Source organism: Ptychodera flava, chromosome 14 (genome assembly GCF_041260155.1).
Source record: "Ptychodera flava strain L36383 chromosome 14, AS_Pfla_20210202, whole genome shotgun sequence".
NCBI lineage: Eukaryota > Metazoa > Hemichordata > Enteropneusta > Ptychoderidae > Ptychodera > Ptychodera flava.
Genome location: NC_091941.1, coordinates 34,102,414 through 34,125,896, shown reverse-complemented (window position 1 = coordinate 34,125,896; position 23,483 = coordinate 34,102,414). Strand labels below are relative to the sequence as shown.

Here is a 23,483-nt window from a genome sequence, read left to right as displayed (position 1 = left end):
TAACTTTTCAAATAAATTCCCAAGGGAAATTGCTAATTTTGCAGTTGTGCAAAATTGCACACATATAAAATAGACATTTATTATTGTCTATACGTTCACGGGGACAGTTCGACACATGAGTGTTTAATATAGTAACTCAACAAGAAACCCGCTGCAAACCATCACTACTACCGATGCTTGCAGTGAGGATATTTTGGTTTCTAAGTAAACAATGCAAAGAGCGAGATCTGCTTGAAAGACATACGAACTTCTGAACACTATGACAATAACTTATGTTTGTGCTGATGCTGACGCGAAAGCCTACAGGTCAACGTCCCCGCCTCCATTACAATGAAAACAAAAACGCAAATCCTTGCATCGTATAATAAACACGTGTGCTAACTACAGACCTCGATACCGAGAGTATTACGAAATACACATTGCTTGTTATCTGGCTTGTAAATACACTATCGCATCGCAGAATAATTGGCTGTACTACATGATGGCCATTGGGAAACAAAATTCTGCCAAACAGCAATTTCGGTGTGATTGTTGATTTGAAATATTAATAGTAAGAACGATGGTGGACACTGGTTCCAAAACAGATGGGAAAAAATATGTGAATCGAAAATTTATCTTCAAGACAGCAAAGTGTGGTTACGTCAGAATACACTTTACAGACGACAGCATCCATCATCACGAGCACTACGCATGCCTCGTGATCATGCACGAACCAGACAATCATCCCGGAGGGCGTACGCTTAACAAGGGGAACATCTGCAGGATCTCCTCCACCATCGCTGTCAAAATACAGACCGTCAAATATTTCGTCGGAAAGAAAACTGCGAAATCTCGACGAAAGTCCAGATTTATTTGGTTAGCGGAGTTTTGCAGATTGCACGATCGATGAAATTTAGCTATATCTCGTTTACGCGTTTCGTGATCTGAGTCAGAGACTGAGAGAGGGTGATTGCGGTGCCGCTTAGGGTTTGAACTGACTGGGCTCACAGATTGCGATCACTTTGTTTGGAATCTGTCAACTTCACCGAGTGAGTACTCCTACTGTCTACAGCGCTGTCCAAGCACCTATCAGCCCAGTCGGTGTAACCTCGATTTTGTCCGAGTTTTCTGCGAATTCGTCATGGGCGGGCTATTCAGCAAGAAGAAAAACTACAACGTGGCCGACAAGAACGCGAAGGATAAAGTTGACGACGAACCTGCAGCAGACGGCACGGAAGTGAAAAAGACCAATGACCAGGTCGAAGTGAAGAATGGTTCTGAGCCGACAACAGCGACAGAACCAGAGGCCAACAACCAGGAACAGCCGGATAAGAAGACTATCAGAACTCTAGAAAGGGAAAACAAGAAAAAGGAGGAGGCCAGAAAGAAGGAAGAAAGGAAAAGAAGAAGAAGGAGGAGGCTAAAAAGAAAGAAGAAGCGAAAAAAGAGAAACTTGCCAGGAAAGATTCCAAAAAGAAGGAAAAGGAAGCGGCGAAAGCTGGCGCGGTAAAAACTGAGGAGGAGGCCCCTAAGGTGGAATCCACGGAGGAAAAGAAAGAAGAAACTGTTGTGGAAAGCAAAACTACCGAAGTTACTGTCGTCAAAGTCGAAGGAAAAGAAGAGGTGGAAGTGGTCACCGTGACTGAGGAAAAAGTCATCACTACCAAGGAAGAGGTAAGATATATTGGTTTTTTATGCGGAATACCGTCCGGTCAGATGTCATGTCACATGGTATTAGGGTGGATCGAATGTATTCTGTCCGGAGTTAGTGCTATTTATAAATGAAATCATATCTCGTGCCTGCTTAAGAAAAACTGAGCCGCCATAAAAGCGGTGAGAACAACTGGCGACTTCTCCAAAGATTAGGCCTACTAAGTGTAATTATTCTTGTTACATTTCGATTCCTGTCAGCATTGAATTGATTACTATTGAAGAGCCTATGATGAACATTCCTGTCGAGAGCCGGTGTATTTTTGAGATTGTTAAAATTTTATTACCGATATTAAAATTGGTGGAGCATCCGGTATTTTATTCTTACGTCATTTGCACGTGCAGCGAAGCAGATAATAGGGCTTACAATGGAGTTCGAGCATAATATGTCTGTCGAAATCTCGTTCTTTTAGCATTGATAATATAGCTATATTTCTCTTGCCTTAAATAAGTTCAGCTCTCTGAGGCACTTACAAAATTGTAGTTGTAAGTTTTTGGCGCCAAATCCACGCCGATATTGTCTGCGTTTTATGTAATACTTTCCCAATGGAAGACGGTAGCCTTCCATTTCAGGCCATGCGGCACCTCTCAGTGGCGTTGCGTGATTCACGGTTATTCACCGAGGCCGTCTGCATGTACCTGGGCCTACTTGAGTGTCTTTCAACCCGAACTACTTCACAATGCACCTCTTTTGTCGGAGGTCTTCAAAAGACACGAAAGTTTTGTGACGGTCGCCGAGCCATACAGGACACGTTCGTATTGTCGGCATTGTGAAGCCGTCTTTGTTCTCTCGTCTGCTGCATGCCCACGCAGACAACTTCCGAACGACATCGTATTTGCATAACAAAAGTCTCCCCAAATCGAAAACAAATAATCGTGTGTCATCCTTGGAATGTCCATTTTGATAATGTCAGTGATGAGATCGTTTTTAAATTTTAAACAAACAATCTTCCGACGGATAGCATTCTATTGTTTAGTTTCTATGAGGAAATGTTAATTGTATGATTATAAATAGCTAAAAGCCCTTGTTAAAAATGGAATACTGGATATCCATTCTATTGTTTTGTGAAGAATAATGTGATTTCAATCACTGATTCCTCCTCTCTTAAGTGTGCCTAAATTCCAGTGAAAAATGTGTTAATATGTTTTGAGCTGAAAGCGGTTCTGACGTATTATTTTCAGGAGTATGTTGTCATACAAATGTGTAAATCACATCATTTCATTTCAAAGTCACTGAAAATGATTTCCTGGGTCAATTAATCATTTATTCATGACATTAACTGGGAATATTTGAATGGCTGTTGGGATCATATCGTTTCTGTGGTAATGGGCTAAATATAGTTTTGATACAAACATGGTGTTTACAGGCAAGTGGAGATGGTTTAACATTATTAAGGAATCTAATAGACAAAAAGAGTCATGCACAAATTGACAGTAAGTCTGGTGCTTTACTACTAAAAATATTATGGATTTTACTAAATCACAGTACTATTATAATTAGCTGTGACAAAAAAGTCCATAAATAATGGGTTTAATACTTTTTAATACAAAGCAACAAAGTACACACAAACCCTAAATACATTTCCTTTTTTTCAACCATCCAAAATTACACAAAATTACAAAATTACTTTTATGTGTGATGTACCTTGTTCTACCCCCATGTATTGTTGAAGCTTATTGGGACATGTGTTATTAGTGGTACAAAACCAATACTGAAAGAGAGATTTCCGGTAATTAAATTATCTTTTCCTAAACGGTTATTTTTGTGGATATACAAATAGCTCTCAGATGTCCCCACTATATTGAGAAAACAATACAAATTATCTCACAATAGTCTGGAGATAATTTTATAGTGATATATTCTGACAGAAATATATGTTTACTTTTTCCTTTTTTTATTACAAGGCATAAATGTTTGTATGGAAATCTCAATTGAATTGAACTTTTTCTCAACCACAAGTATTCCTAACAAAGTTACACAACAATTTTCACCTCATGCGAGCATGTAAAAACTAGTCCAGATCATGTTTCAGTGCAGTTATGAGGGAGTTCTGCGAGATGACTTCAGTCATGCCATGGAAATGAATATATTTCAGTTCATTTGGCAATCCACTGCAATTTCTCCAGTAACCGATGATGTATAATTGATATATCAGAGATAGCCACTGGTGTATGTAAAAAACTGAGCCAGTGCATGGACTCTCAAAGTCTGTCTTTAAGTTGGGATCACTTGATTCATTCATACCGTTGGGCCATGCTTTCCCTTCAACACATCTAACCTTCAACTTGCATCCACATGCAAAGTGGGAGGGATATTCAGGGAGTGGTTGAGTAAACATCCCAGAATGCAATGCAGTGACGTATAAACACAAATCTCGTAGGATGCTACAGGAGGAATAAATCTTCATTAAGTTTTGCAAACTATTTCTCATCACCCTTTATGTTTTCCAAGAAATGTGTAACCTTTTCATAAGGCGGTCAGTAACTTGGAGGAACCTCTGCTCTGAAAGTTAAAGGTATACAGTCACCTGTAATCTAAATGTGCCCATATATGGTTCCTTGGCATTCAAAATGCCCATTTGAGGGCACTGCTTTTAAAAAGCGGCCACCCGCTTAAAATCTGTGATTGGTTAGATTTTCTCTTTCCATGGTAACTGTGGCAAAATTGTAACAGGTGACAGTATACCTTTAAGGCCAGCAGAAAGGTCTTCAGAAAGAAATCTCAAACATGTAATAAGCCTTCTTTCTTTGAGTTTGCTTACTGATACGGCAGTGAGTCAACTCGGGTGTTCACTAGAACATTTTATTGATAGCAGAGGTAAATTGTGTATTTTCAGGATAGAAAACAGGATATTGTAATCTGATTGACTGTTTAAATTGATCAAAACATCCAGTGTTGAGTGCATGTCATTACATAACATAGCATTACTAATATCTAATCATGCTAATAGTACCTAGAGAAACCTGTCTATGGTAATTGTACTCCAATGTAATCGCTAATGTACTGGTGGGTGTATTGTGTGTGTTGGCTAACCACATAGAAAGTATTTGTAAATCTTTGCTTGGTTAAAGTTTGGAAATGTGTAAAGGAAATTTATAACAGATAACATGTTTGGGCAATTCCATCATGATTCATATCACCAAAAATACATCAATTAATGTATTGGCCAATGAGAAAGCTGTCACACTTATTTTGAAGACATTTGACAAAATTGATGATGTGCGTGTAGAATTGGGCAGTAGAGAAAAGGTTTACATAAACTTTGGTTGTTAATGTTATGATTTATAACAATATATCAGTTCATAGTTTTTGGTGGAATTCTCAGAAGGGTATTCATTACGCTAGTGGTTGTAATTTGCATATGTTTTTAAGTCACCAATCAAAACAACAGTAGTAGTCAGAAAGTGGCCAGGTGGACATTTGGCTGATGAGATGACAAATGCCGAGTGGACTTGGTTCATGCAGCTCTATGACTAAACTTCATGACCAGATGTTTTAGTCTGTCATATCTGTGAAACAGGCAAGAAGCAAATTGACTAACACAGACTTTGACAAAGCATTTGAAATTATTGATCATGGCAACAGTGGCATAAATGCGAAAAAAGTGAACTGAGTAACAGCACATGGCATAGCATAGGCATATAAACCCATCCAAATATTGAACTACGCATTTATAAGGGTTTATGTAAATGTGATGTCTTCTGGGAATGAATACCATAATGCATAGCCCTGCGTACGATGCTGTGTGTTCTGCTACAGCTAATCGCCCCGCGCGGGGCGATTAGCTGTAGCGGAACACACAGCATCGTACGCAGGGCTACATAATGCACTGATGGAAAAGAATCTCAGATACAGCAACTTTATCTCAATTTTACTGCTTAATAATCAGTATTAACAACCTCGTTCACTGTCCTTCACTGGTAAACTTTTTCTTTATGGTATCACTATCTGTATTTATAATTCTTTGTTCTTCAGAGGCCATTGCATGTAAATCACCTCTGTAAGACAACTGTTTAGCTAGCCTAGCCTGCCTGTTGATGGAAACCCCAGGGTTAACTTTGAACTCTGTAAAATGCAGCCATGTGGTACTTGTTAGTGTATTTGTGCACTTGTTTAAAAAACCCTAGTGAAGTGTTATATGAGTCACTGACCTTTGACCGGTACTCATCCAGGACTCACACACCTTGAAAGTGCATATAGTATTGTGTCTCTTTCCTAATGTGTATCATCGTTACACTCTTTCATCATTTCACAATTTGTACTAGTACTTGCCTGCTGATACCATATCTTTGTTATGAGGTAAACTATCCTGCTTCAACATCATCATCAAAATAATGTTGAATTTCCCTATTTCTGACACCAGTTTCTTTGCCCCTGTCCACATCAGTGACACCCATCATTTTCAGTGATGTGCTGTACTCTGAACAAGAGAGAAAGAAACAAACATTGTACAGTCAGGCTATCAGGCTGGTCAGGCTAGCTTTGGTGAGATAATACCGGAATGTGCAGGACTGTCCAGTGAAATAAAGAGGACTAGAGTGGGGAGTTTCTGAGGTCTTGTGTTTAAAGTCTTTTCAGAGCATCCATAATGACAGTCTAGGACAAACAACCCTGTTTATGGGATATTTACACCAGCTCCATTGATAACCAAGGGAAGGCCAGTGAAAGCAAGGACCTTGGATTCAATGCAGCCCACCTATTTGTGTACCCCGTTTTACACCAACAGCATTGTTATGCTTCCTTCACCTGTACATACTAGCTGTATAGAACCCCTCTCCCTTTATCCTAGGACACTGTGTACAAACAAACTGATACTGAGATTGTTAGCAAAGTGTATACAGTGTGGAATAGTGTGATAGTTAAAAAAGTGTACACAGTGTGGAATAGTATACTCACATTGAGTTTTAGCTGGTAGTCAGATCAAAGTACTCACAATTAAATCTGAGAAAAAAGCTGTCTCCTATGTGAAACGCAAAATAATAAGTTAAACATTTGTTGATCCCGTATGATGCAAGTTAAGGTGAAGTACTACGAATTACGTCAAAATTAAGTTGTGGTGTCATTTTCTTGAAACTTTGCAAAAATATTCTTGGAAGTTGTGCAAGTGCAAAAATGAAATAAAAAATGGGGGTCACCACGCTTGTTTCCATGGAAACGGACGTTAAAATGGCTTCGTTAGAAATGAATAAAAATGATATAATTCACTTAAACTAAAGAAAGCAATCATAAAACGCTTAGCAAATGAGTTAATTTTAATAAATACCAAGACTTAAGATCCATATCTATTGAATGTATAGTTTTCATGATGTTTGTCAAGAAATTTTAACATAAATATCGATTACAAAATGACGATATCGAAATTATATCACTACATAATTTTCGAACTTTCTTCCTGTCGCTTTGAATGGTGTCATTTTGACCAAACTTGGCGAATAAACTCCTGACATAATACCATTTAGTTTACACTTTTAATAACAGGGTGTCACCACGCTACTTTTTACAATATCTCCAAGTGAATGGGTAATTTGCGCCATATAAATGGGAGAGAAATGTTAATTTTTCGCTCATATTGAATAAAAACCAGCTTCCTAGGGGGTCAAAATATGACAAGGTTATAGGTCACATGTATTTCTAAGACACTGGATCAAAAAATTAGGTAAAAGCGCAATTTCAACAATGACAGGTGATGTGAAACACATGCGGTACAAAATAACCCATTTGCGGCAGGCTGGAGTTAAATCTGCGCAGAAACGTTCTAAAGCGTGTGCGCGTCCGAATTCGTCGCCCTTTACCTTAAAGAGAAATTAAATGCACTGCAAGTCATCATGTAGATTTATTAGTTTTTAGTGTGGTCATAAAGCTCCAGTATGAATGCTAAACACTCTGAAAGGACTGGGAAATTATGTCATAAATATTGCAGAGTATTGTGAAATATCCAAACACCATCAAAAGCACTCTCAGAAACTGAAAATGTCAATATTGTCAAAGTGATGAATGATAGTGTATTGTGTAGAGGTTGCAACATTTTGTGAGTTGCTGGCTGCAGGAATACAATGTATATCTCCTGATCAGCAGAATACTGGCATGTTGTGTGGGTACATGTGTTTTACCTGTGTGAACGCCCAAACAAGGACATATACATTTTACTTGTTCTTTCCTTTGGTTTGTCTATTCATTTGCCTTGAATTGGCTGGTAACTACTTGTGTGTCCTGAGCAGTTTTGTTCAGACATGGTTGAACTCATCTCTTTCCAATTTGCTAGTGATACAAGGACGACATTCTTTGTTTCACTCACAAAACTCCTATGTCATGACACAAGCTTTTTCCCTCATGTCCCTGTGGATAAACGGTGCAGACACGCTTTGATTAATTGCTTTGTGGAGGGACTGTGTTTCAAACAATGCACAAGGACAGTGCGATACTCTTGCACATCCCTCTGGTGATGTATTATTATAGCCATCAATGGACTGGTTCAGTGTGGTTTTTATCAATGTCTGTGGCCAAACCCAACATGTCAAGACATACTTGAACTATGATGTTGAACTTCATAAAATATTTCCAAACAGGACAGGAAGATGGCTTACTTAACCTCTGCTTTCATCTTTCCACCGTGTCCTTACATAGTAGGATTCAACATATCGCGTACAGACCATTTCAATTTTGCTTTCAGTTTACCCCATGTGGCAAACTTCTCGATATCATATGAATGCATTGCTGTGGGAAAGTTTATTTCCCACCAGGTCTCTGTTGGCAAATGAAAATTATTTATATGTGATCACAATTGACAACTCTATAAATGCTCAATTTCAATATCTTCAAAAATTGTTTTTGAGCATTAGGGTATTTGATGTTTTGAGAATTGTTCAAGGTGGGAAGAATTTCCGGATGATTCGAAGAGAATGGGGTGGAAATATTCCTCAGAACTAAGAGATTCATTGGAATATTTTGTGCGAGACAATCATGGTTACAGCAGCTCTCACCATTCAGTTTACATATTTTTGGACAGGTATTCATGAATGAACATATTCCTAATTGACAAAGGAATACTCTTACAGGCCTCAATTTATACCGTCAGAATACCTACGACTGAAGAAAAATTTGTCTAGTTGATAAAAATTTCAATGCCGAACAAAGGCTTGACAAAGTGTTACTGATCACTGTACACATTCACAAATGCAAGAACCAGGGATTGAAGAGGACACCTTTGATGGATTTAGTTCCGAGTTTTTTAGATGTTGTGAAACAGGAAGTGCTTTAATCACTTTATTTGTGCAGACACAGTCAACATAGGACAACACTGATACATATTACGCAAACCATTGGTCAACACAGAGCAATGTTGGTACATTCTACTCAAACGGTTTCAGTAAAAATTATATCCTTTGAAAAATATTTTCACAACCACAATGTCTGCATTATGATATCTTCAGGTGATGAAAACCTTTGGAGGCTTTTTTGAGATTTTCAATAATCCTTAGAGCAATCACATTAAGTAATCAAATTCATTCCAGGTAATACCCCTGCAACCTTGAAAAGAAGAAATGCAATAATTATGGGTGTTAAAACAAATATGTTTAAAAAAGTCCAAAGAGAACTATTGAATGCCAGCTGTTGAAATTTACATTCATTTCAGGTTAGTCATACATTGTCAAGGGTAACTCGAAACAACTGGCAAGTGACTGTCCCCCATAGGAAGTAGCTGTGTGTGCACACTGTCAACATTTTCTCGCACACTGTTGATTTATTGCGCCCAGGTTAGGAAGTTAATTTTTAGCATAGTTACATTCAGAGAAAGAATCAAAGACACCACTCTGACAGTGGGTATTTTTAGAGTGACAAAGTCAAAATTGTTCAAGTTTTTTTCAACCTGCTTCCTGTGATGAGGCATGCTTACTTCCTCATAAACTGTTGAATGGCTTGGGTGTGCAAGAATGTTTTGTGCTGGAAACTGAATGTAATCACAGGGGAACATATATCAGCTTGCCTCCTTGAATAAAACAGTTCTTTCCCAACTGTAGTAATCTGCCATTTATAACAATTGAGGATTACTTATTTAGAATGACATCTTGTAGACCGATATTCAGACAAAATCTTGTCATACACAACTACCGGTATGATCATAGGTTACTCAGATGCTCAGAGCGTTGTGTCTGTTTCATGTCTTGTCACATGCTTTGAAAGAATCCTGTTTGATGTTCAGTCATCATGAACTATCTGTGTCATATTGTATTCTTTTCACTTTCTTTTCAAAAATTCTGGTTTTTTTTTTTCCAAAATCAACATTTCTTTGCACTGAGGTACGATGGTAACTAAACACACTGGTTCAGCTTGTTGTAATTTCTGGATCATTTCTAGGTGTTGTAAATTCTGGATCATTTCTAGGTGTTGTAAATTTTGGAATTATTTTCAGGAGAATTTCATTGCATGTTACATGGCTCTTGAGGTATAGGGTGTGTTGTCAGCAGTGACTGTAGAATTAGATTTGTCTGGGAGTAAAGCACAGCACACAAATAGACAATTACACACTTGTTTTTCAGTGTAGGACAGTTGACAATAACGTGTTAATATGTTATCACATAAAGCTAATTAGCAAGGTGTTAAACAAAGGACAATGGCATTAATTAACAGAGTGTTGTGGAAATCAAACACTACCAGTGTAATTTCACAGTTGCATGGTAATTAGGGAGTGTGGCAACAGAGGCCAGTTTGTCATCTGATTATGCAAAATGCTGGAGGGCAGTCTCTCTCTCTGCTCAAAAGTCCCTATACAACAAACCAATGCAATACTGATTGTTGTTACAGTGCTGAAGAAACATCAGTTCATTGTACTTGAAACAGAAACAGAAAAGTCTAGTGAAGTTTAGAAAAATAATTCAGATGCTGCATTGTAGACTTGAATATCTCACGTAGGATTATTTTCTTCCTCCTCTAAATTTGAAATAAATAGCAATACAAAACACAATTTAGACCATTTCTGAACTCTGAAAAAGACAGTATTGAAAGATTAACGAAAATGTAGTCGCATCCAGGTGAATATGCATATCTTCACTGTGCAAACAATGACAATTTGTGATTTAACAATATAACAAGTTGTCATATATATATATTATATATATATATATATATATATATATATTATATATATATATATATATCATCTAATACTGTTCATCATTATCCTATACAAAGCTTGTTTTCAATAGTCAAGTTTGAATCAGGAGATGGAATGAAAGACTATTGCTGGCCCATACAAAAGTGGATGGTTTTTTTCAAAGTTTTCAAAGTGGAAGGCTAGATTCCAGTTTTGATTGTGAAGGAATAGCTTTTGATAGTTAGACTACTTGGTTGAATTGCTTCAAGTATAAAGTGTACACTGTGTACTTTTAAAAATCAGAAACAAAGGTAAATCTTGTGTTCACCTTCAGTCTCTTCTCACACCTGTCATAGTGTAAAATTGGTTTGTCCAGTACTCTGCTTGAACCATACAAATTTAATAGTGATAATTTTTTCTCTGTGTACATACAAAAATCAACTCATAAGCTTAAACTGATTTTCAGCATTCATACAATCATCCTTTATTCTCCATTCAAACAGATCATTACAAATTTGTCGACTGTGTGTAATTTCCACTAGGCTTTGCTCCAGTACACCTCATACATACACAAGACAGTCAACCAATGACATTTGGAGCACATAATTTAGATTACATAATTGACAATATTGTCCAGAGGCAGATGAAAGAGTCGCGTTTGGCAAGTCTCCATGGCCAGCATGCATTGGTCAGGTGTAGCATCTGATACCATACCATACTATGATATCCATGTATTTAGACCCATTTCATATTATCAGGGTAGATTAAGTTGTCTTAAAAACTGAATGTGGATTGTGAGTAGGTGAATCAGTTCTGAGAGTGGGGAAAATTGCATAAAGGTCATCCAATGGACTAGCTGTCGACTGTGATACTTGATGAAATCAAGGCCTCACTGAAGACCTAATAAGTAACAGGTCTGTGAGTAACAGAGATAATTGTTACTGAACTTCATCAATCAAATTTGGGGCCAAGTACAGTGTTCAGATGTTTGCAGCAAGTTATTTCCTGCAATCAGCATAAGGAAGAGAAACTCCAGCTCAACATTGATCATGCTCATTTTTGCAAAACTTTTCATTTGTTACAGAACTAGAGTAATATCTGCAATGAAAAGAAAACTACATTTTCACTATTATTGTGTACAATTTAAAGCTTATAGACAAAAATATCTGCTCTTTCCAAATCTGGATCCCAGCACTGACAGTGGGCCAATCTTTCTGCAAACTGTCATACATACAAGAGAAAAAATGTGTCTCAGTTGGAAAATGCATATTAAAGGTAAAAAATTCAGAATAAATGTTTCATGCCTTACTGTGGCTTCTATTAGAAAAATATCTTTAATTTTGCCTTCTTAATGTACATGTCATGTTCCATGAACAGAAAGACAACATTTTCAAGTGATGGAGAATTATTTCAGGTCAAAGATCAAAGGTCATGGCCTATAGACCCGACTCATTGGAAGGAATGCTGGAACTTCTCAATTCCTTTGTTGTCTTGAGGATGGAATTTGACTTACCCTGTGACAATCTGACAAGTCTATTTTGAAATTATACAATGCATCGTGTAATGAGACTTTTATTATTCTACAACACATTTAAATTTGGTCGTCTTCTTTCTGCCTGTTGTATTAGTTTGTGTTGATTTTTGTCTTTGTGGTTTTATTTCCAAGTATTTTGGCCTGAAGCCTGTTTGCTCTTAAGTCCTCTTGCTGAATGTTGTTTTATATTTGGAAGGTCAAATTCTATTTTTAACATACATGTCTCTTCTTCCCATAGCCTTTTCAACACTGTATTTTGGGTGCACCCTATTGTTTTCTGTCGCAAAGTTTGACCTTTACAGAGAGAACTGGAGAGAAAGTGTGAAGGGTAAAACTGCAATTCCTTTGGCATTTTTAGTCAAAAATCTGGCAGAAGTAAAAACTTCTCTGTGATACAAAAAAGAGTCGGTAGGACCAAACAGGCAACTCGAGTTTTGGAGAGAGTTGCTGTGAAAATGTGATGAGGGAGTACAATTTTTTTGAGAGAGAGTTGCCCTGGAAATTTCATGTGGGTGGACTGGATAAAGGGAATATACCTGACTGATATGTCAGAGAGACCATAGAACTTGAATCCCTCTGCGAGTGTTTTGCAAGTTAAACAGGTACCCTGTAATTGTAATAGTAAATAGCCTCCAGCACTCATCACTGTGACATTTTACACAAAATACTTCACTTCAGCGTTTTAAGTTTCCCTGACATTACAAATTTCAAATCTTTAAAACAAATGTTAAATCAATTACTTTTCACAGACAGTTTATGCGGAATTGATTTATTGATAATGGCCTGAAATGGCTCACAAAGCAGCAGTTTTAATTTTCTCATTGATAATTGATATGTGAAGATAAAGCTGGGTATAGTATCAAGATAAATTTCCCATTAATGATAATCTGTCTGGGTGTTTTTGGTAAATGTCACCTAACTGTTGAGCTTTTTACAAGTGAAGCATAAATCACTTTTATTGAGTGTTCTGCTGTCACTATTTTGCAAACAGCGTTTCAATGTGCTTGGATTTAAATAATCAGATTATGTATTGTCACTGGCGCACATTCCAAGTTGCATAAGATTTCATTGGACTGTAATAAATATTTCCATATTATATTTGCAAAGTTGAAGACTGACTATAAAGCTATTTCATGACCATATTCTTAGGACTGTGTATATTCACATACAGAGTTCATATTCTCCTGGAAAGTCCTTGGAATTTTAAAGCCTCCTGAAAAAGCCATAAAAAGTCCATGAAAATGACACTGAGTTCTGGAACGTCCTGGAAAAGTGGTAATCAACCCATAGTTTTCAAAAGTGACAAGAAGATCAGTCATGATATCATAAATTGATAGGTAAAATGATCTATATATTAAAATGACACACTGTAAAATATATAGGGGAAAATGCATTTCGGACCTCAAAGACTATATTGCTGAAAAAGTTCTTTAAATGGAAAGTCAGTGAACCTTGCACAAATAACATATGAAGGATTCAGGGATATTTCCCCAAGGTGTACTTTCTTTTAAAAACCTAAATCATCTGTTAGTTCAGAATACATCAGGCTCTGTGAATTCTATGGCCTTCATAGAATCTGCAACTGATTTCTAGACTCTATACACTGTCTAATGTGGAACCTATATAGAATGACTCTACAAGCAGAGGGAGAGATTCAAGAATATTGTTTCATGCAAGTTAATTCATACTAGTGATCATTTACAACTCATGAACCACCAACATTGATATGGTATACAAGTATGATGGCCAACAAAGAGCAAGAACATGATTTTTTTCAAAGCATGTGTGCAATTTTTTGCAGTGCATTCATGAAATTCTTATAAGTATTTGTTCAAATGTTAGCATTGTTAATTACAATTGATGTGGTTTAATAGAGTTGACTTTCTTCCATAACAATTGAGTGGAATGCTAGCCATAGCTGTCATAGTGTGTTGTGTACTGCCTGCCCACACAGCCGGCAGTTACAAAACTTGAAGGCCTGATGGCATCACATTCAGTTGAATTGACTGCTACTGTACAACCCATGACATGTTTTGTTTTCGTTTGCCAAATACAACATGGAAATTGACACCATGATCCATTCACAGACTATCCCAGGGCTTGAAACCCTGATGCAGCTGGATGCAATTCAGTGAAACCCAAGTCAGATTCGTCGATAAGTTTAAATCCAATGTTGATAGCTTGGCAGCTACTTATCATTGGCGGTCTCTTCACAGATTTGTCTCCCCTGATAATCCAGCATTATGAAGACTGCGGTCATTGCATCCTTTCCTTCTTAATGTAATAGAAAGGTGACAAGTACATAGGTTTTGTTTCCATGGTGATCCCTTTAACAAGCGTTTGATTATTTTCATGCAAACACAGATGCACTTGTAGGGTTTCTTTTCTCTCATCACTGTGCCAATTACCAAGGTCACTCCTTCAGTAATTAAAAAAAAACCAGTTCAGCGCGTCTCAACAAAAACTCGATTGAGTTGAGAATAAGGTGTTGAGTCTATCAAGATTGCAGAATTTGAGACATTGTGACTGAAAACAAGTGAAATAGTGTTATTTTACAGTCATTCACATGGACCACAGAGGCCCTTTGCTTTGTATGTGTCAAGCTTTGGCTTCAGGAATTTCATTCTACAAAGTTATTCCTTGTCTGGGTTTCAACAGCTAGCACTATCACCGGACTAAGATTGATGAATGAACGGCTTCTGACTTGGTGCAGACATAGGTCATCTGGGAGAAAAGCCTAAAATTAACATTCCCAGCAAATTTCTCAACAAAGGAATAAAGCAGAGGTTCTGTACATGTGTGGAGGTGTCAGCTTTCACGTTTGTCTGAGACAGGAAGGAAATCTGTACAAAGAATGATGAACTGAGAGGGATCTTGTAGTTCAGTAGTGACTATGTGCATGCTTTGCTCCTCGTTTCTCTTCCTGTTTGGTTCAGAATTTACAATGCATTCATTCAGCGGTGGGCCATTGCTCTGTGTAAAGATGCCCAGTCCACTTATATAGTGAAACTTTTCACAGTTGTACAGAAGAAGAACCTGAATGTTAAAAAAAAACACTGAAAGGCCTAAGCTCTACACAAAAAAAATGTTTCACCATCATTATTATGCCTTACTTTCACCTAATTCATGTAGTTTATCATGCAAGTTTAATTACTTGGGTATACAGAAAAAAATGTTTAGGTTTAATAACTCTTGCTACAATTGTAATTGCTGGAGAAACTGAAGCTTCATTGAAAGTGAACAACAACATTTATTGATGAAAGACTTCATAGGATAGAAAAATAAATCAATATTATTGTCATTGTTTCTGATGGTAATGGTCATTTTAATCCATACTGGAGACCTTATAGACTCAAAGTATAGGAGGAGGAAAGAGGAGGAAATACATACAAAAAAGCCTCTAGGTGTAAAATTGATCCTAGGAAATAAAGGGCAATGTTGTTGAATTAATAATCAAATTATATTACCAAATATTTCCCATGTTTAAAATGTATCACACACCATACAATTATGTGTATTAAGTCATAATTCAGTATTACAGGATATGATATTTAATCATTTTGGCTGAGCAACAATCCTCAAATGAATTATCAATTTGCTCATGCATGCTGATATAATGAACTGAAGGGCTTGCCAACACATGAGAAACCATGTGTATGTCTCTGTACTACTCTGACCTATTGTGACTCTTAACATCTGTAGGAGGTGAAATTCATGGACTGAATTTTGGATTGATATCCATGTGGTAGCTTTCCTATGTTTCACATTGATTGTCAAAACTTGCTGAAGATTTCATTCTCATGGATGCAAAGCCCAAAGTCCATTGTGTAGTTGCCAGTATAAGTAGAGACCAATATGGCAGCCTATAGCATATGTTTACTTAGCAGGGTGATTTTGACATTGCAGTTCATAGGTTAAAACCCAGTAATGCTCTAATAGATTTGCTAAATATTATTCTGAATTTATGAAGCATTCTGGGAAATATAATGTTACAGTACCATGGAAATGGAATGTTAATAAACAGATACTATGTCCACTGATTGAATCCCACTGGGAGATAAAAAAAATCATTCGTGAGGTTGGTTTGGAGCTCTAGCTGCTATTGTTGTTAAATGGTATTGTAGAATGAATTTGAGGAGGTGGAGATCTCTTTTGTGCATACACCGATGTGTGTACCAGCAAAAGGCAAATATCATCAGCAAAAATAGATTCAAAAATACAATAAAATATAACTGGATGTGAAGTGAATATGCTCCTGTGTATCAGACAACTTCAGAGAAATACTGTAAAATAATTAATTTTCATGGAGATTTAATTTCACTATATTGATGTTTGAGACATTTCACTAGGATTTAATTTTAGTGTTTTTGCCCATAAAACAATAGATTCTATTGTTATTTAACGTGTTCAGTGGGATTTAATTTAGCAGATTTTGTGTTTCAGCAAAAATAGCAAAATATTAAATCCAAGTGAATAATTTATGCTTTTACAGTGTGAAGGTTTGATCAACAATGAAAAAAATTGGCCAAAAATATTTACATGTGTAAATTTTGTCATCATGGTCAAATCTCTGCATGAGATCAACATTAGAAACCTAAAAACCATATTTCAAATCTGTTGGATAAAGCTGTCCGAGAGATTAATGATTTTGACTGGAAATTAGCAAACTGGCTGAAAAATTTATATATACAAATGTTGTAATACTAAAGTAGAACACATCTGAGTAGAGCATCACCACAACAGACATCATTTTTGAAAACTATCAGACTAGCAATTATAGAGAAAAATATGTATTGACAAAAAAAAATGGCCCCCAAATATTTACATATATTATGTAAAATTTTGACATCATTTCAAATATTCCGTTAGGGATCATCCCTAGAAACCTTTAAACCAAATTTCAAAAGTATCAGACAAATAATTTTAGAGAAATTGATGTTTTGACAAAAAATGAGAAGCTTACCAAATTTACAGGTTCAAGTTGTCATTATCGACAAACACTATGTTATGTCCAAATTGCAATCATTCCAATTACATCTCAACCTCACTGATGAAATTTTTCAGTTCTTCACACTTGGTAACTACTCCTGTACACCAAATTTCACCAAAATCTACCAACAATCAACAGTTTTTGAAAAAATTGTGTTCACGGACTGATGGACATACAGACAAACAGACAAAGAGAGACTGGTACAATATCAGTTCCTGTGTGTAAACATTGGAGCTAAAAATGAAGTGTTTACCGTCTGAAATTTGTTTGCTGTATACTGTTTCAGTGCAGAGTGGTGGCTAATGTATTTCACAAATATTTGACTACTTTTTAGCTGTCTTCAGCGGCATGTATAGTAGGAACAGTGTGTCCGGTGTAAATGACACAAATTGAAAGGTCAGATCCACTCAGCATGAGTTTGTGGCAGCCAGCCATGCTGCAACCAGGAAGTGAGCACTTCACACTACTGATACAATATTCTTATAAAATTTGGAGAGCTTGATAATTAAATGTGATACTAAACTAAAACTGAAGGCTGAATGCTTAGTTTCAGGGGTTTCATTAAGAGCCGGCAGCCGGCGAAATTGACCGGTTACTCTCACGATTTCGCCGGCTACTTTTTTGGAAATTTGAACTCTTTCTTAGCTAAAATATTTTTTACCTTCTGAAATGATACGGACAAGTTTCACTAGCTGTGTAATCAAACTTTTCAACGGCTTTTATGTGAAACAAAATTTAGAAGACGAGCGACTACTATGATCGCCTTGTACTACGATGCAGCACGGTCTTGCGTATACTGCCTCAATAAAAATCGGAATTGCAATTGACGATTCTATTGGCTACCTGAATTGCTGATTCCTATTTGGTGACATTTATATATATACGCTAATGAAAACGTGCATACTACACCTGTCGGCCGTCGTTAGCTCAACTCAAAATGGTCGATGAACAAATGAAGACGGAAGTGGTCGCAAGGTCAAGCTTCGCTGTACGATCCTCGGTTTTGAAGTGGACCAAGAAACAAGAGAAGGATAATTACGTTGATTTAACTGTTTTCGAAGGCAATGACCTGATTTTTTTCTCACGAAAAACTTTCCGATTACAGTCGGAATTTTAGTAAGCCGATGTGCGTTGCACTGCGGTAGGCGTAATTGTGAAGGAATATAACCAGCTGGATGTATGATATGTACTGCTCTTCGGTCTATCGACGCCAACACTTAAGAACGTCGCCCAGAGTGGTTAAAATACGATCAGACCTCTAAATTCACTTCAAAAGCGATCGTCAGGTTAAATCCAAATGTGCGCTTCTGAACGTACAAATTTCCATATCCTATATCAAGGTTCTTTAATACTTTGCATACCCATATAGTCAAATAACTTTGAGGATCTTTGATTCTATTTGCGAAATATGCTAATGATTGTCATTTTTTATTATTATTCGCTATATAAATTATCCTTTTTACCTCTCCAGTGGTATCAAAGTTCTTCATCTACAGATTTCCATACCAAACATCAGAGTTCTTAAGTCAAGCATAACATGATGAGTGTTTCTTCCAGGATAGCATCAATAAGGGGGATTTTCCCCCTTTACCAGAAAATTTCGGGGGCATTTCACCAGTTCATGTGTTCTACTTGTACCTCTAAGGTGTGACTGGCACCATTTCATGGAAGGGGGAGTGGTCCCCTTGACAAATTAATTGGGGTGCCAACATTTCAACAGAGGGGAATCCCCTATCCCCCTGTCTAGATGTAACACTGTATAATATTATCTACATATCAAATTTATATCATTAATAATAGTGAATTATTATAGTTTACCTCCTAAAAGCATAGAGGCTCTAAAGACTTGTTTTCTTTGTTCAAATTATCGTCAACATTACCACATTTTATCATTTTTAATTATGAATTATCATATTTAGGCCTAATCTCCGAGACAAATGGCTTTTATAATATGAACACAAATTGCCCTGGAACACTGCTAACAATTCTCCTGAAAATACTAGAAATTCAAGTGACTGTAAGCTGTAAAAAATAAATTTTAGCTCATTTTTCAGGGTTTCCGGCCTTTGGCCGGGAGGGGGAACACCCTGAACACCGGGACCCTCCCCCAACGACGACCGCTTTGTGGTCATGGCAGCTGCAAGCCGCCTACTATACCATTCTAGCCCCCTACTTCAAATCTTAATGAAACCCCTGAGTTTGCTTGAATTGTTTTCAACATTTTTTGTAATAAATAATTGAAGTGCATTCAACATTATTGGGCTTATTTTTCTGATTTGGTGATGTAGATCTAGACATATCAGACAAGGAATTACATGACCCCCCCCCCCCCCCCCCCCAGGCTATGAATTGAGGATCTCTTGGAGTAGAAAGCTTACATTTAATACCAAAGTAGAGCTGTACAGCTGGATAAACTACTTTTTATGATTGTCAACAATCCATTTCCCAAGATAACATCTACAAACTCGCACCTTGAATTTCATCAGTCAAACACAATTACCCAATGACTGAATCTAGCTCTGCTGACAATACAAAACAAATGGTTTCTGAAAGAAGTTTATATATATATATATTATATATATATAATATATATATATATTATATATATATATATATATATATATATATATATATATATATATATATATGTGTATGTGTGTGTGTCTGTGTCTGTGTGTCTGTGTGTGTGTCTGTGTGTGTGCGTGTAGAGAGAGAGAGAGAGAGAGAGAGAGAGAGAGAGAGAGAGAGAGAGAGGGAGGGAGGCTCCTTGCATGAACGTTCACACTGAAATCGAAAGTTTATTGAAAGACTTTACAGTGAGTAGGCAGATGTAAAAATGCGGTGTGATTGCTAATTCCATCTACATTTAACTGGAACATTTGTTACCCATAGTTGAATGGCTTCAAAGGAGTTTTAAAAGGAATTTTATGAAACATTCAGAGACCAGGTGAAAGGGAAGCCATGCTCCCGTGAAATGAAATGCCTAGAAGGCATGGAAAGAGATTATAAGCTGTGGGAGGAAAGCATTGATGAAGCCAAGATTTGGAAACCAGATAATGAGTTCTCTGAATGATTTGAGTGCAAAGTCTGTCCAGTATCAACGTGGATAGAAGGCAGCTGGTCAGGTGAAGGTAGTTATACACAGTGGCTGCAGCCTTGCTGCTAATCTGTTCAGTGACTGACCTAATCAGGTTGACCTTCTTAAATGCTAGGAGGGTTGCACAGATTAGGATATTTAGTCACTTATGGTATTACACTTGGATCCGCTTGCTGAGCTCAGTTATATAACTGTCTCACTTTTGCTGGCATGACTGTTAGTGGTGTCTCTTGAATACATGTATTACAGCCACTTCTGCACTTTCTGATGGTCAGTTAATTGCCTTGTTTTGAACACCAACGTTTTTATCTCTGAACTTTCAGTCACCTCTGTTTAGAAAAATTGTACAACCATTTTTTGTACTTAATACAACGATTTTGCTTGTACTTGCTATAACCATTTTGTTGTGCTACAGTGGTATGGTTGGACCTATACAACTTTATGATATGGTGGCAGGGTTGATTATTTCAACCTTTCTGTTGCCATGTAGAGGTCATTGAACCCGACCTTGAAACCAATTAGATTAAAACCAGTGTTGGTTAAAAGATGAATGTACACAACAGTTGTTATCAATCGTACAAATCTGTGTAATCCACCAAAACTTCCTCATTTCTTTTCACATTTTGCTATTTGAGTTGACCTGTGAACTTTTATTTTTACCTTGTCCAGCTTTTTAGGCATTTTAATGCCATTGTTTAGGTGATATTTGTGTATTGTTGTAAAAATAGAAATTATGAAAGGGTTAAACCTGTCATGAACAAATTTATTTCACAGTTATTTATATAGAAATATGGAAGTTGTTGATATGTAAAAACAGATTTTAAAGCATAATAAGTAAACTAATCTTCTTCACTGCCTGTAACAATGTCAGTAAAAAATATTCTTACATGCACCAACTATTGTTGCTTGTAATGAGACTGGTACTCAATGGACTCTGAAGATAAATCCATGTGATGACAAGCCAGAGAAAACTAAATCTTTAAAACACAAAAGCGTGTCTACAATACTGGCAATAGAGTGCTGTGGATATTTTTTCTCCTGCTGGACAAGAAGTGTCCACAATGCAGAGCAGAATGCATGTATTGAATATGATAATTTTCAAGCTATGTGTGACATATGACAAAGGAAAAGAACTCTGTCAAAGACAAAATTTCTGATAAAAAAGTGCATACTTACAATAAAACAAAGAGAAATCAACAGTTACATACTAAGTTACATGATTGAAATGAAAAAAAGATTTATCAACTTTGACCTCAATGTCGGATGTCTCTCAGTCTTTAAACCAAGTGAAGATGTTGTCAGGTTCACTGATTATGTTCTTCTAAGTCACTAAAATGGGAAATATGTATTCAATGTGTGATATTAAGATTATCTTCACTGCTGTGCTGTGTATTGTCTGCCTTCCCCCTGAGCTACACAGTCACAGTGGTAGTAATGAGATGTGCAGATTAACTCCACTATCTGGCGTATTTGCCAGACAGTACTCAGCAGTCTAGAATGAATGGACAGCATCAAACTTACAGTCATTCTGCGTATGTGAACACTATTGTACACAGCATCTGTGACTAACCGGATGGTGGAGCTTTTCAGGATTATCAATGTGTGATGATACTTAGATTGTTCAAACCTTCAAAATAAATGTGAGAATGTTTTACAAATATTGTAACTGAAATCTGATGAGAACTGAAACTATTCAGAGTGATGTTTTTCATGGGTTGTTGTAGGTGTGTCTAGAAATACTTGCTTGAATTGGCCCTCTTTTAATGTCTAACTAAGGTCAGTGGTTTCTGATACATGATGTGTATTTTTCACCAGTAAAGAGATCCAGTTCATGAAAAGGACGGGGGTGTGTGGTTGAAGCTTTGTGTCAAGTGAGGTCCTTGCCTGGTATGGTGTGAGTCATTGCAACAAGTCCCAGGTAAATAACATCATGAGTTTGACCCCTTGACCCTGCCGAGCAATCATTTGTCTAATTTACAAATCCCATAGTGGAAAGGGGTCATGTCCTATTGCAACTCCACCCTGGTTAGACTTTGTCTGTCTGTGACCAGTCTTCACATGGACCTGTAAAGGCTGCTGGTGCAGTGTTTTATCATTGTTTAACACAATTCACAAGAAGTGTATTTGTATATTTTATGGTGGCCTGGCAGATTTTGTATGGGGTACAACAAAGAAAGGGATCCATGTACCATACTGGGGAAGAGATGCTTACACCTGATGAATGCTGTTATTATCAATAACCTGGGTTGACCTATCGACTTGTGAGATTTTCTCATGCAACTTTGTACAATACAACTTCATTGTGTCATTGTCAGGGCAAATGCATCACATAGTCTGGGTCAACATTTTGCAGATATCTACGATCAACATTTTGCAGACATCTACGATGCAACTACTATTGACAAAGTTTCTGGGAGTCTTGTTATCACTATTGCTGCAATCATTGCCATTAATTGTCACAACATACCTTGACGTCTGAGAATATCAGATTGGGAAGCAATCTGCAAGGCAATAAATGGTGTTACCTGAGTTTGAAGGGAAAGCATGTTTTGATTCTAACACATTCTAGCATTGACTGAAAAGCATAAAAATTTGAACCATTAAATTTGTCGCATACAAAAATAAACTAACTGAATGGTAGAAGGTACATAAAATATACATTGAATGTACTCAGCAGTGTTGAGTGTTTATAGTCAGCATGCCATAATGATTATCATTTGATAAAAAAAACCCCATGGTGTACTTTCTGTCTTGCAGAAGTATGAAAAATATTTTTAGATCCAACCCCTGACAAGCCTGGTCGAGTCACAGTTTCTGAACTTCCACATTCCTGGGCTGATATAAATGTAGTTATTTTGGTAAACCTCAGAGTGATATATAGTTGTTTCTTTACAGAATTGATAAATGTAGTATTTTAATATAGCTATATGTACCTATTTGAATCTTCTGTGTTTGAATCACCAGTGTTCTTGTAAATTCTGATTTAGTTTGAGGAAGCATGAAATTGCCTTTGTTAACTTATAAAATTTGATATGGAAGGGAAAAAATAAATGTCCAATGTTTTCACAATGATATGATGCT

General features: G+C 36.8%; 2 protein-coding genes across 2 annotated transcripts in view; one reads left to right on the top strand and one right to left on the bottom strand.

Moving 5' to 3' along the window:
- LOC139150253 (uncharacterized) overlaps positions 1-23,483 on the bottom strand; it is a 67,374-nt gene that overhangs the window by 10,779 nt on the left and 33,112 nt on the right. The gene's annotated exons all lie outside the window — the stretch shown is intronic.
- LOC139148835 (fibrous sheath CABYR-binding protein-like) overlaps positions 1-23,483 on the top strand; it is a 59,784-nt gene that overhangs the window by 4,568 nt on the left and 31,733 nt on the right. The window contains exon 3 of the mRNA XM_070720265.1: positions 1,316-1,653. Within this exon, the coding sequence (XP_070576366.1) occupies positions 1,316-1,653 (338 nt within the window). The remainder of the gene's footprint in view (positions 1-1,315; positions 1,654-23,483) is intronic.